The sequence below is a fragment of the Giraffa tippelskirchi genome, chromosome 4, assembly GCF_054371585.1.
Source record: "Giraffa tippelskirchi isolate mGirTip1 chromosome 4, T2T-mGirTip1v1.2.pri, whole genome shotgun sequence".
NCBI lineage: Eukaryota > Metazoa > Chordata > Mammalia > Artiodactyla > Giraffidae > Giraffa > Giraffa tippelskirchi.
In genome coordinates, this window is record NC_137278.1 from 76222281 (window position 1) to 76238790 (window position 16510).

Below are 16510 nucleotides of genomic sequence, written 5' to 3' on the forward strand. Positions count from 1 at the left end.
TATGTGCTCTTAGGTAGGGAAAGAATAAGATCAGAATCCTTACTCATAATAAACCTAGGTTTGTTTTTTTTTAAGGGAATTTGCTTAATTATTAAAATAAATATTTACACTGAGCATAGTTAATTCAGTGGCTTTCTTCACATTTTTTTAGAGTCACAGAAGTTGCATTTATGTTTTAAGCAGTTGAGATGGTAAAGATTCTGTCTCTACTTCATAGGAAATAATTACATTCAATGACTCCTCACAGCAGCCATTGCTTTTGAAGCACTGGTTGGATTGGGATCTGTGACGGTAGCCAAATAAATGAGAATTTCTATGCAACACATGCTCGTACTGGGTGCACTTGTTTGCCAGGCTTTTGTTCTGAAACCCATGATACAGCAGATCAGCTGGTCATTCTCCTCTAGGACCCACTGGATCATTTTGATTGACTTCTGCTCTGTCTGTCAGCCAGTCTAGTATGAAGGCTGCTGATATCCATGCCCCATGAAGCCCTGTGCATCTGGTAAACCTAGCCTTATGATTAAATTCTGTGGCTGTCTATGAAAATGTATGTCATTAAAGGCAAGTAAGTTTGTAAAAACACATGTAAGAACATTTAAGTGTTTCCATAATGTCTACTGTGGAAATTATAATCAAACAACTCATAAATAATTTCTCAGTTGTGATCCATTAGTCAGTATATTTTAAGTATTAAGAAAAATTTGCAAATGTGTTATAGACAGGGGTAGCTAGCCTCTACAGTGGCCCCCCAATTACACTGGCTTTCTGGCATTTATCTGTTGGTGTAGTCCCCTCTTACAATGACCAGTACAATGAGTAGGGCTGACCTTTGTAATCAGTACTGTACTGTTGAGATGGCTCTTTGACTTCTGTGGCTGGACCATATAAACCATTGAAGCTTCTACCTTGCTCTTTCTGGGGAAGGCCAGCTACTGTGTTGTGAGAATGCTCAAGTAGTTTGGAGGAGAGGCCCACAGAGGGAGTAACTAAGCAGCAAGCACCACTGAATTATCTTAGAAATGGATCCTCTAGCCCTAGGGTACACCTTTGGATGACTGCAATCTCATCAGAGACCTCTGGCCAGAAGGACTGAGCCAAGTAGCTGCTGAATTTCTAACCCACAGAAACTGTGAGATAATAAGTGTTAATAGTGTTTATGGGCTTCCCTGGTGACTCAGACGGTAAAGAATCTGACTGCAATGCGGGAGTCCTGGGTTCGATCCCTGAGTTGGGAAGACCCCCTGGAGGAGGGCATGGCAACCCACTCCAGTATCTTGCCTGGAGAATCTCCATGGATAGAGGAGCCTGGTGGGCTACAGTCTATGGGGTCGTAAAGAGTTGGACATGACTGAGCAACTAAGCTCAGCACAATAGTGTTTTAGACATTAAGTTTAGGAATCATTTACTATGTATCGGTAGGTAAGTAATAGAAGTATCATGCTTTCTTTCATTGACTTGGGGACAAACTTATATTACCAAATAACATTTTTATTATATTAACAAAGAACAAAATATATTAACAAAGAGTAAATCATATTCATAGCTCTAGTACATGCTTTTGGATTTCATTTTACACATAAAACTATTAAACAGGGATTATTATGAGGGATTCCTTAATTACATAAATCACTAGGCATTGCTGGCAGCTTATCATAAAGTATACTTTTTTAGGATGTGGTGACTGATAGACTATTATGATTTTCGGTTATGGAAAACAACACCTATAGGAGATACCCACAAGTGGAGTGAAGTTTATGACCAAGTATTAAATGAATAGGCAATTAAATCCCTTTTTTGTGGTTTTAAAAGGTCAAATTTTAATTATTCAAATGTAAAAGAAGTTAAAAAATCATGATGCATGAAAATATGTCATTAAATAACTATAAAAATATTCCCTTCCCTAAATGAGGGAATTTGTACCTGCTTTAACAGGTATATATTTAAACTACACTTAAAACCCAGATACACTAATAACTTTTCATGATTTTATGTAGTCCACACTTTCACAATAAGATGCCACTTATGTGTTTTCTTTTATACTTTTATATATTAAGGATTACCGAGTCTTCAAAAATTCCCTTGGAATACACTTTTACTAATAAAATATATAGCTACTTAAAAAATGGTTCATAGCCCAAATTCATGTTATGTTCTGAAAAACCTCAAGCAGAGAATTTAAAATAGTCTCAAGTTGGGCCTCCCAGGTGGGGCAAGTGGTAAAGAACCTGCCTACCAAAGCAGGAGGTGCAAGAGATGTGGGTTTGAACTCTTCTGGAGTTCGAAGATCTTCTGGAGTAGTAAATGGCAACCCACTCTAGTATTCTTGCCTGGAAAATTCCAGGGACAGACGAGCCTGGTGGGCTGCAGACCATGGGGTCGCAGAGTCGGACATGACTGAGTGAGCACTTACAAGCTGGCAGTGCAAGGTGACTACAAAAAAAAAAAAGCTCTTTTCCAAACATGTTACTCTTTCAGTCTTTAAAACCTGAACTTTCTCTTGCCTCTTATTTCCCCTGAAGTTACCACTCCATCTATTTGCCCCTGTGTACTAGAAGCACTGGAGTTGTCTCTGCTGGATCTCATCGTCAGTTCCTTTCCTCCCAGTCTCTTTTACACCCATTCAAACCCACTCCACGGAGAGGGCAATGGCACCCCACTCCAGTACTCTTGCCTGGAAAATCCCATGGACGGAGGAGCCTGGTAGGCTATAGTCCATGGGGTCGCTAAGAGTCGGACACGACTGAGCGACTTCACTTTAACTTTTCCCTTTCATGCACTGGAGAAGGAAATGGCAACCCACTCCAGTATTCTTGCCTGGAGAATCCTAGGGACGGCGGAGCCTGGTAGGCTGCCGTCTATAGGGTCGCACAGAGTTGGACACGACTGAAGCGACTTAGCAGCAAACCCACTCCAAGCAAACTTCTGCCCCATCACTCTATGAATGGCAACTTTATCCTTCCAGTTGCAGAGGTCAGAAATCTTGGAATCATCTTTAACTCCTCTTTTCCTCACACCGTATTTTATCTTCCAGGAAATCCTGTTGGGTTACTTCCAAATCATATCCTGAATTTGTCCACTCTTCACATTCCACTGCTACCGTTCTGATCTGAGCCACCAGCATCTTGCCTGCTTAGTTTATGGCAATAGCCTCTTCACTCACAGGTCTTTCCACTTCTGCTAAAGTCTAGTCTCAACAAAGTAGCTCCAGTGGCTCTTTGTAGATTAATCCTATTACTTCCTGCTCAAAATGACTCCCCACTTCACTTCAAGTCCTTGTAAGACTTTACATAATGGAAACTCCCTTGTTTCATCCCCTATAACATATACCTTTGCTCACTTGGCTCCAGCCACACTGGCCTCCTTGTGGTTCTTCCACACCAACCTCCTGCCTTGATACCACTGCAGTGGCTGTTCCCCCACACAGAATTTTTGTAAATCTTTACTCCAGGAGGCCTGCCCTGACCACTCTATTTAAAATGGCAACAAATCTCCTCACAGTCCATTCTCATCTTCTGTTTCCCCTGTTTCCTCAATGGCAGTTACTGCCTTTTCACATACATGTTTGTTGTGTTTGTTTTGCCTCCAAGCTCATGCTCTAATTTTGTGGGGAAGAGTCACAATGTCTGCCCCTTACTTTCAAATGGTTGGGCCAAAATTTAAAAAGGGTTGGAATTCAGAGAGTTATGAAGTTAATTTCAGTGACCTGGAAACATATACTGAAAAAAGGGAAACACTTAAAAAGGGTGTTAAAATACAAAATTCAACCAAGTAAATTTGAAGATCTAATTGGCTTTATTCAATGATTCATGGATCAGGCAGCATCCCACCTAGTAAACAGGAAGGCACTCCATAAGTGGTACAAAATGGGAAGCTTTTATAGAAATGACGTGGGACAAGGAGGTTAACAATAAAGGAAAAGAAAGGATTGTTTCAGGTAAGGTTACCTCTCTAGTGCTGTTTAGAAATTCCTTCTTGAGACAGGCTGAAACTGCAATGAAGTCTTGGTTTGCAATGGAGTTTGGGGCTAGTGGCTCCACTCTGGGCCTATTCTTTCTTTTTTTCTTCTTCTTTTTTAAAAACAATGGTAAAGATGGTAAATTTTGGTTTTTGTATTTTACCCCAACTTAAAAAAGAAGACAGAAAATATCAGAGCACATAGCTCCTGTAGAGTAATAAATAGTTCAAGGTTCAAGAAATTTTTCTTGCAGTTACAATGTATGAGTATTCAGGTGTAGCTGGTTTAAGGTACGATGCATTTCTTACTCTCAGTCCCAATTAAAATTAGAAAAAAAATTGATGTAGAGAAAGTTCTACATACACTCATCAGCTGACAGGTACAAGGAGGTTCACAGTAGCATTGTTAGAGGAAAAGCTGGAACCTATCCAAATTTCGACAGAAGAATGGATAAATGTGGCATATTAAACAATGGAATAGGTGGCACTAGTGGTAAAGAACCCTCCTGCCAATGCAGGAGACATAAGAGACTCGGGTTCAATCCCTGGGTCGGATCCGATGGAGAAGAAAATGGCAACCGACTACAGTATTTTTGCCTGAAGAATCCCACCAACAGAGAAGCCTGGTGGGTTACAGTCCATGGGGTCGCAGAGTTGGACACGACTGAGGTGACTTAGGACGTGAATGAAATAACTATAGGAACCTGCTTTTCTGTGGATGCCAAAAGCAATGGTGAGAGAAGCAAAGTCCTGGAGAAAACAAACCAATTCCATAAATAAAGTTCAAAATCAAACAAAATAAGATATATTTAGTAATACACACACGTGATAAAATTACAAAGAAGAATAAAAGAAGATGAGATAAAATTTAGAAAAGTCATGACTCAAAACTTAAAATCATTAACCTGGCTAAAGGTGTGGGGAAATTCAATGTTTATCAATATTTCCCAAATTAATTGCACTTGAATATAGATAGCCTGTGTTTATTTTCTGATCTTACCGTCCCCATCCACTCCCCCCACCCCAGCTTCTAGAGTAGAGATTGTTGTTCAGTCGCTAAGTCGTGTCTGACTCTTTGCGACCCCAAAGACTGCAGCAAGCCAGGCTTCCCTTTCCTTCACTATCCCCTGGACTTTGTTCATACTGATGGCAATTGAGTCCGTGATGCTAGAGTAAAAGTTGGCACCTACTTATTTTATTTATGCACTTTTTAAAAAGGTCTGAACCATCTGATAAAACGTGGTTATCGTGTTAGTCAGTCACCTGAGACTCTTTGCAACCCCAAGGACTGTAGCCCACCCAGGCTCCTCTGTCCATAGAATTCTCCAGGCAAGAATAATGAAGAGGGCTGCCATGCCTTCCTTTCCTCATCTTAGTGAAAGTTCAAACAGTAGTTTCAGGGGACTGCCCGTCCCACCCCCTACCCCATCTCACAGGCTCTAAAGTTTTTAGGCTCCGGTTCTAGCGGCCCGGAGGCAGTTTTCTCCCTTTCTCTGCGCTGAGGAGGCTGGAACGTCTGGATTAAGGCAAAAGCGCTTTCCAGGCACTCAGGGGTGTGGAGGCCACAGTATGAGCTGCCCTAAACGGAAGGAGACAAGCGGCGCCTAGCCCAGCCAAGGCGGTGGGTGAAGCACTCCGCGCTCTCCTTGAAATCGAGTCAAACAAAACTACACTAGCACCGGTTCCCGGGTGACATCAACACTTATCTGAACTCCTGATTGGAGGAGCTCCCTGGCTCAATTCTCGCGATGTTGCTTCCTCCACGTCAATCACTTCCCTCCCTCGCCCGGACCCGGTAGTCGACTACAGACCACGCTGTGAGCTACACAGACACCGTAGAACTAGACCAGCGTCCGGGACTCATCCTGACTGCTGCGACTCTTCTCAGACGCTCACGGGCACGAGGTTTGGCTTCCAGGCGTCTTCTTTGCCAGAGCCGCGGTAGTGCGCGACTCTCCACCGCTCGGCCACTTTACTAGGGCAGCCAGGGGATGCACATCAATTCCCGTTCTTTAGTTACGCGAGAATTTGGCGGTCTTGAAATTGTTTTCCGGAAGCTTAGGTCTCCATGGAGATAGCACTGTAACCACTTCCCCCCAACCACTTGTCATTCCCTAGACTCCACGTGGTTGGGAAATTGTCCACAGAATGTTTGTGGGAGTCAGCTAGAAAGGTGTAGGTTTCACTGGAGCAGCAATCATAAGGGAAGCAGCCAGTGGGGCACAGGAGGAGTATAATTTACTGAGCATCTTCTGGCCACTTAAGGAGTGCCTTAAGGTGGGCACGAGATTTTCCACTATTGGGAGGACAAACGTTTGGGCATCCACTGAGCACGCATAAGCACCAGATCTCTTTGTGCAGTCTTGAGGGTTCCACGATAAAATTCTGCTGCAAATTTGCTCACCATTCATCACAGAATGCCTTTCTAGCAGTGTCCATTTTTATTACCATTTTCTGTTAAGTGGGTTTTCCTATTTCACTGCTGTATTAATTTCTTACTTTGCAGAGGTGACTATAGCTTGTCACTTGGATATAGAACTTACTTAAGATGACAAGTAGTCCAAGTTTCTGCTATTAAAAGTACACATACTTTTTAGAACATCACTGATAAATGTTTGTTAACTCATTACTTTATTCATCCAAAATTTTTAAGGACCTGATATATGTCAGGTACTGTTTTGGGAACTGATGATTAAAACAGTGAATAAAACAGATTAAACTTGCTGCCTTCATTGAATTTATTACTAGGGGAGACATATATGCAAATAAACAAGTTCTTGTAAGTTCAGGTAGTAGTAAGTGCTATAAAGAAAATAAAGCAATAGAAATGACCTATATGTGAGTAGAAGTGGTGGAATTTTAAATAGAGTGTCCATGGAAGGCTTCTTAGAGGAGGTAATGTTTGGGAAGAGACCTGAATGGTGAGGAGTTGGCCTTGCAAAGATTTGGTGGAATAAGCCTAACAGTAGAGATGTCAGGATGTGCAAAGTCCCCTAGATGGTAAAGAGAAATGAACTGCAGAGGAAGGAAGGGCCAGGTTATTTATGGCCTTGAAGGCCAAAGTCTCAAATTTGTATTTTATTCTAAGTATAAATGAAAGCCCTTAGAAATTTTTAAGCAAGAGAGTAGTTAAATTTGAAAAAAATTGCTTTGATGACTGTGGAAAGAATAGACTCTTCAGAAGCAGGATGGAAATTTGAGACCAATTGGGAGTTTATTGCAGGGATCCAGGTTAAAAGGGTTCATTGAATTTCTGTTTGGATATTCTCAGTGTTGGAAAGTTCTCTGAAAGGCAGCTCATTTTATAATTGAACCATAGATTTCTTCCTTTGTATTAAGCTGTAATTGGCCTCCCTAAGCTTGCACTGACATCTCCTAATTCTATAGCCATCTAAGAGGGAAGACATCTGGGACTTCCCTGGTGGTCCATTGGTTAGGACTCAGCGCTTTCACTGCTGTGGCCCTGGGTTCAATCTCTGGTCCAGGGAACTGAGATCCTGCAAGCTGTGCAGCAATGTGGCCACAAAAAAACCCCCCAAAAACTACAGAATAAAATCTATTCCTCTTTCTCCCAATTAGTCCTCCAACAGCAGCTCTTTTAAGGCACTCATCCTGTCCTCTTTTCTCTAAGCCAAACACCTTTGGTTTACTGAACTATTTTCTGAAGGGAGGTAGGTGCTCTCCAGGCCCTTCAGAAATCTGGCTGTTCCTTGGAAAGTGAACGTGAAAGTGGCTCAGTTGTGTCCGACTCTTTGTGACCCCATGAACTATACAGTCCATGGAATTCTCCAGGCCAGAGTACTGGAGTGGGTAGCCTTTCCCTTCTGCAAGGGATCTTCCCAACCCAGGGATCGAACCCGGGTCTCCTGCATTGCAGGCGGATTCTTTACCAGCTGAGCCACAAGGGAAACCCAAGAATACTGGAGTGGGTAGCCTATCCCTTCTCCAGCAGATCTTCCCGACCCAGGAATCTAACTGGGGTCTCCTGCATTGCAGGCAGATTCTTTACCAACTGAGCTATCAGGGAAGCTTGGAAGCTCCATGGCTTCTTAAGATATGGCTACTAGCACAGCACCTAATGCTCCATACATTCCCTGACCTGTGAAGATGACCATCCCTTGGTCTAGCTGATTTCTAATGTGGTTTTTAAGTCATGTTGTACTATTGGCTTGTGGCTCACAAACCACATGTTGAATTGTTTCAAATCACATTTTATCTCTCCTACTTCCCTGTCGTGTATTTCTGGGTATTATAAATCCTGTACTGTTTTGTTCTTATGCAAAAGCAGCATTTTACATTTATTTCTATTTCATCTTGGTAAGCTTATTCCAGTTTATTGCTCACTTTTTAAACCCTGATTCCATCATCCAACACATGCTCCTAGCTCTGTGTCTTTCTTAATTCACTGTATTATGTCTTCTAATGTCTACATGATAAACACTGCTAAAAATCCTCAAGAAGAGAACCCCATGTGGTGTTTCCCTAGCGACTTGTCTTCAGACCACGTGGTACTCTGAGTGTGTATCCTTTGAGTATCTTTGTTCAGCCTATTGGGAATCCTGTTAGCTGAAACAAACTCTGTTTATTAGCTAAAAGCAAACTCACAGGGATAGTATATGAAAGTTTCCTTTATCAAATATTTTTCAGAAATCAAGATACAGCTTGTTAGGATACCTCCTGATCTGTCAGTCCAAGAAGTCACGGAGGTTAGGTAGGCCTAGTATATTTTTGAAAAGCCGTTCTGGTTTATTTGTTTAAAATGAAGGTTTGCTGTATTTAAAATACGAAGACTGGGTAGGTAAAAGTAACCTTAGACAGTAATAAACTCTTCTTGAGTCTAAACATAGTTTTTCAAAACAGCAATCCTTAGGCCAGTAGTTTTAGTCTGTGGCAGCTTTGCTTCCCAGGGGACATTTGGCAATGACTGGAGGCTTTTTTCGGTTGCCACAACTTAGAGGAAGAAGGATGCTACTAGCATCTATCTAGTGGGCAGAGGCCATGTCCTACAGTGCTTGGGATGATACCCTGTAGCAGAGAATTATCTGGCGCCAAATATCAACAGCACAGAGTTCTTCAGTGCATTAGACAGTCTCTTTAAAAAAATATTTATTTTTATTTATTTGTTCGTTTAGCGTGCTGATCTTAGTTGCGGCATGCAGGATCTTTCATCTTCATTGCAGATTTGCACTCTTAGTTGTGGCGTGTGGGATCTAGTTCCCTGACCAAGTATTGAACCCAGGCCCCTGCATTGGGAGCACGGAGCTTTAGCCACTGGACCACCAGGGAACTCCTTAAGCAGTGTCTTAAAACTCTTCTTTCTTGTAGTGACTACTGTTAATTCTATTTAAAATGGGTGTAAAGAAGAAGAAAGAAACACAAGTTACTTCATTGACCATTTGTCATCAGGACCTTGAAACCTTGAAATGTAAGTGATTTCTGACTTAATTTGTTTATCTCTTTTCTAGGTTGCAAATGGTTTATTTATCTCTGGGACTCCATTTCACAGAATGTTGAAACTCTTGGAATTTAATTATTCCATGTTCTTTACATTCAGTTTTGGATATAAAATGGTTTTCTTAAACATCTGTCTTCAGTCTAAGTTCTCCTGGGTTTTGTTTGTAAATATTTAAATTTTATAGAACACATAACAAAGATAAACTCTTATCTATATATTGTGAAATCATTGAAGACATTTTTGTTTTGTTTTGTTTTATGTAGCTTTGGCTGATGTGGAAGGGAAAAATGTAGCTTCTTTGCTGTTGCATTGTGTACAACTCACTGATGGAGTGTCACAGATCCGTTATGTTAAACAGGTAAGGCTGATCTGATGTTCATGGATGCATCTTGGAGGTTATCATGCTATTATGGACTTTTAAAATTAACTGAGCCACCAAGGAAGTCCTAAAATTAACTGATAATTTTTGGCTCCTAATTATTTTTTAAATTAATTTTTATTGGAGTATATATATGCACCATAATGTTTGTTAGTTTCTACTGTACAGCAGAATGAATCATCCTTATATATACATATGTTGCTGTTTAGTCACTAAGTCCTGTGGACTCTTTTGTACCCTATAGACTGTAGCCTGCCAGGCTCCTCTGTCCATGGGATTTCCCAGGCAACAATTCTGGAGTTGGTTACTATTTCCTTCTCCAGGCTCCTAATTATTTAATACTGATGTATCATTAAAGAATAGGAATTTTTTTTTCTATTCATTTTTTGATATTTTTTTATTCAAAGTGGCAATGTAAGCTGTATTTAGGTTTTACCACTGTTGGAGTTGTATAAAGGTAGGATAATGAGATAATAGTGCATACCTTTTTGGTGGAGATAAATTAAAAAAATATTTCTATTGATCTGGATCTTCAAAACTTTTTAGCAGACGCATTAAAAAGTTAACGTAAAATGTAAAAATTGTCCTTACCAGTGTTTTGATGTTAGAATTTATCGTTTGAACTTGCATAGTATTTTTTGGAAAGCAGTTAAATGTATCATTGGTTTTCAGTAATGCTACAGAATTCCTGTACCTTAAGCCATTAACAAGTCAGTAATTTTCAGTGAAGGTGGGTCTGGAGGGTAAAGTGAATGTTGGGGGCATGGTTTAAAAAAGTTAAATATTGAAATAGGTGTTTAAAACAGTGTAGTGTGGAAAATATTACACATTAAAATTGAGACTTAAAGTGTTTGAATCCATGTTACTTTGCTATACTTGATATTAGAAAAAAATTACTATAACTTTGAATTTTTTGGATTACAGATTGTGCCCTTACTGGAGAAGGCGAATAAAAATGGCACATGTGATCCCACTATTCGAAGTTGTTTGGATATTTTAGCAGGCATTTATCTTTCTTTGAATCTAAAGAATCCCTTGAAGAAAGTCTTGGCAAGGTAAGAAAAAAAAGAAAGCAAAGTTAGGCATTGTAAATGTTCAGTTTGACCGAAAGTAACTAGTATTTAAGGTTCCCTCTTTGGTAAAACTGAAATGAAATATATCACTTAGCAATTAATTCATACAATTTTGTCTTTGTTTTGTTTATTCATTTATCATAATTCTTTAAAAATGTAAAAGACTTTTCAGGTCCCAGACCTTAAAAAATTAGGCTGTAGGCTATAGTTTGCAGACTCCTGGTTTAGTATATGTACATGTAATGTAATTATTGGTTAAATTTAAACCTGTCACCCTGCTGTTTTTTTTCTCTCTGTCCTGTTTTTGTTTAAACATTTTTAATTACATAGGTAATATAGAAATATATGCTTAGTGTAAAAACTTAAAGCTATATAGAAGTACACAAAATAAAAAGTGAGCTTTCCATTGCACTATTTCTGGCCTCTCTTTTTTCTTAGTAAAGGTTATCACTTAACATTTTGGTGTTTCTTTCTAGATCTTGTCTTTGGATTTAGTGTATGTATGTTTTTACATAAATGGGGTTATACTCTGGGTGTTTCTTCGTAGGTTATTTTTCACTAAAGAATGTCTTAGAGATATTTTCATGTCAGTATAGTCTTTATTTTTTTTTAGTTGTAGTTAAAAATCCCCCACATAACATAAGATTTACCATCCTAACCATTTTTGAGTGTACACTTCAGTAGTGTTAAGTGTATTCACATCATTATGCTGTGGATCTCTAGAATTTTTTCATCTTATAAAACTGAAACTGTACTCACTAAACAAGAACTCCTTATTTCCTTATCCCCCTAGTCCCTGGCAACCACCATTGTTCTTTCTGTTTCTATGGTTTTGATTACTTTAGTACCTTGTATAAATGGAATATTTGTACTTATCTTTCTGTGACTGACTTAATGTCCTCAGGATTCATCTGTGTTGTAACACATGACAGCATTCCTTCCTTTTAAGGCTGATTAATACTCTGTTGTATTTATATAGCACATTGTCCATCCATTCACCTGCTGATAGAGATTTGGGTTGCTTCTTCCTCTTGACTATTGTGAGTAGTGCTGCTTTTTGGACATAGGTGTGCAAATATCTCTTAGAGATCCTGCTTTCAGTTCTTTTGGATATATATGCAGAAGTGGGATTGCTGAATATGGTAACTCTATTTTTAATTTTCCAAGGAACTTGCAAGCAATTTTCCATATGGCTGCACTATTTTATGTTTCCACCAGAAGTCCTCATTCTTTCTAACACCTATAGATACTCCATAATATGGATGCACTGAAATTCATATGCCATATTACATATTATTTAATCTCTTCTCCATTGATAGATTGCTTTCAAGTTTTCATTATTCTAGCAATGCTACAGTGATATTCTTAATTGTGTATGTAATTATATGTGTGTATTTCTCTGAAATGAATTCCTAGAAGTGAAATTTCTTGACCAGACATATACCTATCAAAATTTTTGATAGGTATTGCTAAATTGTACTCCTCAATATTCCTATTTTTAAATATTTTTTCCTTCCAGAAAAACTTTAGAATTGTTGAGTCAATTTTTAAAAAAATGTTAATTTAGATTATCTATGGTAAAATTGGCATTATATTTAATTTATCCATTCAGTAGATTTTTACTGATTATCTGCTATGTGTTAAGTATTCTTCTAGACATTGGGGACACAGTGAATGAAACAATCCAGAATGGAGGTTATTCTAAGAGGAAGACAGGAGATAGAAAAATAAGCAGAATATGTAGGAATTAGAGGGAGTGAGTGCTATGGATAAAGAAACAAAGCAGAGAAGTAGGAAAGGGAGTACCAAGGATGGGGGTGAGGACTACAGTTTAAAATATAGTAGTCTTTTCAGATATCTTTGTTTAGTGTCATTGATAAGGTGATCTTTGAGATTGACCTGAAAGGAATGAGGAAATGATTAATGGGCAATAATCATTGGGATATTTGAGAGAAGAGAATTCCGGGTGGAGGAAATAACAAGAACAAAGACTTTGGCATGTTGTTGGAATGGAGGAAGGCTGTGTAGCTAGAGCTAAGTGAACAAGGATCAAGATGAACCAGAGAGATAATGGGGGGCCATATTGTGTAAAGTCTCATAAGTCATTGTAAGCACTTTGGCTACTGCATTGACTGAGAAGGACATTGTTGGATGGTTTTAGGCAGAGGAATAAATGGTGTTTTAGTAATACCAGTCTGGCTGCTCTGTTGAGGTTAGTCCTTGGAAAGGGAGTGAAGCAGGTTGGAAACAGTAAGAGCAGAGGAGAGATGATAGACCAAGGAGTTCCAATGATAGTGGTGTGAAGTTATTTTCTGACTGTATTTTGAAGGTATAGTTCAATATTTCTTCATTTGTAATATTCTCTTCCCTCCCAACATTTCCTTGAACATACTCTAAGACTGTCAAGTTTTTAATATTTGGTTCTTTTTCTAGCTCACTAAATGGCCTACCTGAATTTTTTCTAATTGAGGCTACACAAAGTTTTACTTCTCGTCTTCAAGAAGAATTAAATATGACTGCCGATCTCTACTCTTACAGAAAAGTTATTGACAATATATCTTCCTGTATGGAAAACTTCGACTTGGGTAAACTAGCTTTTTTCTAGTACTTTTTCTGGCTAACATCTGTCATTCCCTCAGTGTTTTAAATGGTGTTAATTTTAGTTCTGAAACTCCTTACCAGTGTTAATTTTCTCCCCACAGGTAGATCAAGTGTTAATAATCTTCTTGAAAATGGTAAGTTCTATTTTATTTTATTCTGAGAGGTGACTGCTTGTATAAGTCATTTTGTAACTGATTCTTTTAAGTTTCTTGGCAGTGAGTGGAGTACTGCAGATGATGAAGGTATATTACGCTCCTTCCTTTTAAATTTCTGCTTCTATGATATCATTTTAGATAGCAATGATTTTAAATATTTTCTTGTGTTGAAGTCAGAGTTTACAGTTTTAAATTCTGATTTTTCGTTATGTCCTTTTTGTTTCAGTGCTTCATTTTCTGCAGAAGAGTTTAATTGAAATCTCAGAAGAAAATAGGCAAGTGTTGCAGGTCTTCATGCTTGTGCATGTGCATATGCACATTTGCAGTTGTACGTTATCTTTGTATGGGCTTCCCTGGTGGCTGAGTGGTAAAGAATCTGCTTGCAATGTAGGAGCTGCAGGAGACGTGGATTCTATCCCTGGGTCAGGAAACACCCCTGGAGGAGGGCACAGCAACCCACTCCAGTATTCTTGCCTGGAGAATTCCATGGACAGAGGAGCCTGGTGGGCTACAGTTCATAGGGTCGCAAAGAGTCAGACATGACTGTTGCAACTTAGCATGCACACATGCCGTGTCTTTGTACAAGGAAATTTTTAAGAAGGATCCAGAGTGTACTTCTTTCCATCCCTCTCCATTAATATTAGATACAATTATTTAAATTTATTTTTTGAGATTTGATATTTAATTTTAAAAAATCAAATAAGTTATGAGACTAAATGAGAAAGAGAAGAGTTCTTTTCTTTACCTGAGTATTTCTTTTTCATAGCATCCTGTTCTTATTTCATGGATGACATATGCTCTGTTATCTCTCTGAGGATAATAATAGTAGAGTTTTCTTTTTTTAAAGTTTTCCTATCTTTACATGGGTCTCTGTTTCTTTCAAGCTGCTTTTTTGTTCGCTACTTTTGGTCACTGTGTTTGTTGCCAGAAACTTTCCTTGGAAGTCTGGTAATCCTTCTCTGAGTGCTCATTTAAGACTAGGGCACTGAGACTTGATTTGAACCTCTGTACGTATGGATGGGGGCTTCCCTGGTAGCTCAGACAGTAAAGAATCCACCTGCAGTGTAGGAGACCTGGGTTCAATCCCTGGGTTGGGAAATTTCCCTGGAGGAGGGCATGGCAACCCACTCCAGTATTCTTTCTTGGAGAATCCCCATGGACAGAGGAGCCTGGTGGGCTGCAATCCATGGGGTTGCAAAGAGTTGGACATAATTGAGCGACTAAGCACACACACATGTATGGATACGGTTGATTGTAGGCTTTATTGAAGTCTGGTCTAGCTGGACTGTTTCTTTGGGGAACCCTTGATGTCAGTATCTTTAGGTCTTTTTGCATGGGTAGTGGATTTGCCAAAGACGAACCTTTCAAACCATTGGCTTAATATTCTGGTTGCTGAATGAGGGAATAAAGCTGAGATCTTGGTATTTACCATTTATTGTGCAGATATTTTCCTAATTATCCTGCTTGCAATATGGTATCGTTGCCTTAACTTTGTGTGTTCTCTTCCTGTCCAGCCACTTGCTGTTTTACCTTTCCTAGAGGTAAAACCAAGGAGTGTTTGCTAGCTGGGAGGTATGGTCCAGAGTTGGCATTCTTCTTCAACAGTCTTGTAACCACTCTTCCTGTTTTCACCCCTACATTTTCCTTCATGTCAAGGAGCACCTGGTGGCAACAGTTTTTTAGCCTTTAGGGGCTGCAAATTAGGTTGCTCTGGGTGTGTTCTCTGACTTAGGATTCAGAATCATTCTTGATTCTGTTAAGTCAGTTATCACTCATCCATCTGCTACTAAAATTTTAGTATTGTCTTATTGTCTGTTTGTTGCCCTTGTGTATTTATGTCTTTCAATGTTTTAAATCCCTTGCCTGTGGTTTAGGGAGGCTCTGAGGGGAGAGTAAAAGTAACACCTGTGTGCCATCTTTACCCCACTCCAGTACTCTTGCCTGGGAAACCCCATGGACGGAGGAGCCTGGTAGGCTACAGTCCATGGGGTCACGAAGAGTCGGACACGACTGAGCGACTTCACTTTCACTTTTCACTTTCATGCACTGGAGGAGGAAATGGCAACCCACTCCAGTATTCTTGCCTGGAGAATCCCAGGGACAGAGGAGTCTGGTGGGCTGCCATCTATGGGGTCGCACAGAGTCAGACATGACTGATGCGACTTAGCAGCAGCAGCAGCGGCCATCTTTAACCCAAGGTCTCTTTTGCCTTACCAGGAGCTCCTTCTCGTCCCCTTTTAGGTTTCTCTTTCTCTGTTCATCTCTTCAGTGTGAGTTCTGTCCTTTCCATTCTGTTTGTTTTGACTGCTTAGTATTGTCCACCTCTTTGGTGTCAGCTACATCGCTATACTTAGGATGCCCAGATTTATCACTCCAAGTTCGATCTCTTCTCTGAGTGGTAGACTCCTGTAGAGGTTGTCTTCTGGACATCTCAACTTGGATGCTTTACAGGTGCCTCAGATTCTATGTATCCAAAAGAAAATTCACTGTCTTTTTATCTCTTCCACAACCCCTGGTAGCCCCTATTCTACTTTCCATCTCTTTGAATTCTGGATACCTCAAATAAATGGAATACAGTATTTGTCTTTTTTTGTCTGACTTATTTATAATGTTTTAAAAGTTAATCTCTGTTGTAGCTTGTTTCAGAATTCCACTCCTTTTTATGGTGAAATCATATTCCATTGTATGCATAGACCACATTTTGTTTATGCATTTACTTGCTGATAAACAATTGGGTTGTTTCTACCTTTTGGCTAGTGTGAATAATGCTGCTGTAAACATTGATATATAAATAACAGTTTGAGTCTCTATTTTCAGTTCTCTTGGCATATAGTTAGAAGTAGAATTGCTGGATCATATAAATATTCTATCTGTAACTGTTTGAAGAACC

At 39.4% G+C, this 16510-nt stretch overlaps 1 protein-coding gene and 1 pseudogene across 5 annotated transcripts in view; one reads left to right on the forward strand and one right to left on the reverse strand.

Annotated features, from left to right (window-relative positions):
* Window positions 1-230: 230 nt before the first annotated feature.
* Window positions 231-3124, reverse strand: LOC145545621 (SS18-like protein 2 pseudogene; annotated as a pseudogene).
* Window positions 3125-5745: 2621 nt separating this feature from the next.
* The window catches only part of THADA (THADA armadillo repeat containing), a 327764-nt gene continuing 316999 nt past the window's right edge, over window positions 5746-16510 (forward strand). For 2 of the 5 annotated variants that reach the window (XM_081591966.1, XM_081591967.1), the window contains exons 1-7: window positions 5746-5862; window positions 9283-9382; window positions 9676-9770; window positions 10716-10846; window positions 13298-13449; window positions 13567-13599; window positions 13847-13895. In XM_081591966.1, coding sequence (XP_081448092.1) covers window positions 9307-9382; window positions 9676-9770; window positions 10716-10846; window positions 13298-13449; window positions 13567-13599; window positions 13847-13895 — 536 coding nt within the window. In that variant the 5' untranslated portion in view covers window positions 5746-5862; window positions 9283-9306. Of the gene's footprint in view, window positions 5863-9256; window positions 9383-9675; window positions 9771-10715; window positions 10847-13297; window positions 13469-13566; window positions 13600-13846; window positions 13896-16510 lie in introns of all 5 variants that reach the window. The other 3 variants (XM_081591968.1, XM_081591969.1, XM_081591965.1) reach the window with 2 other exon arrangements.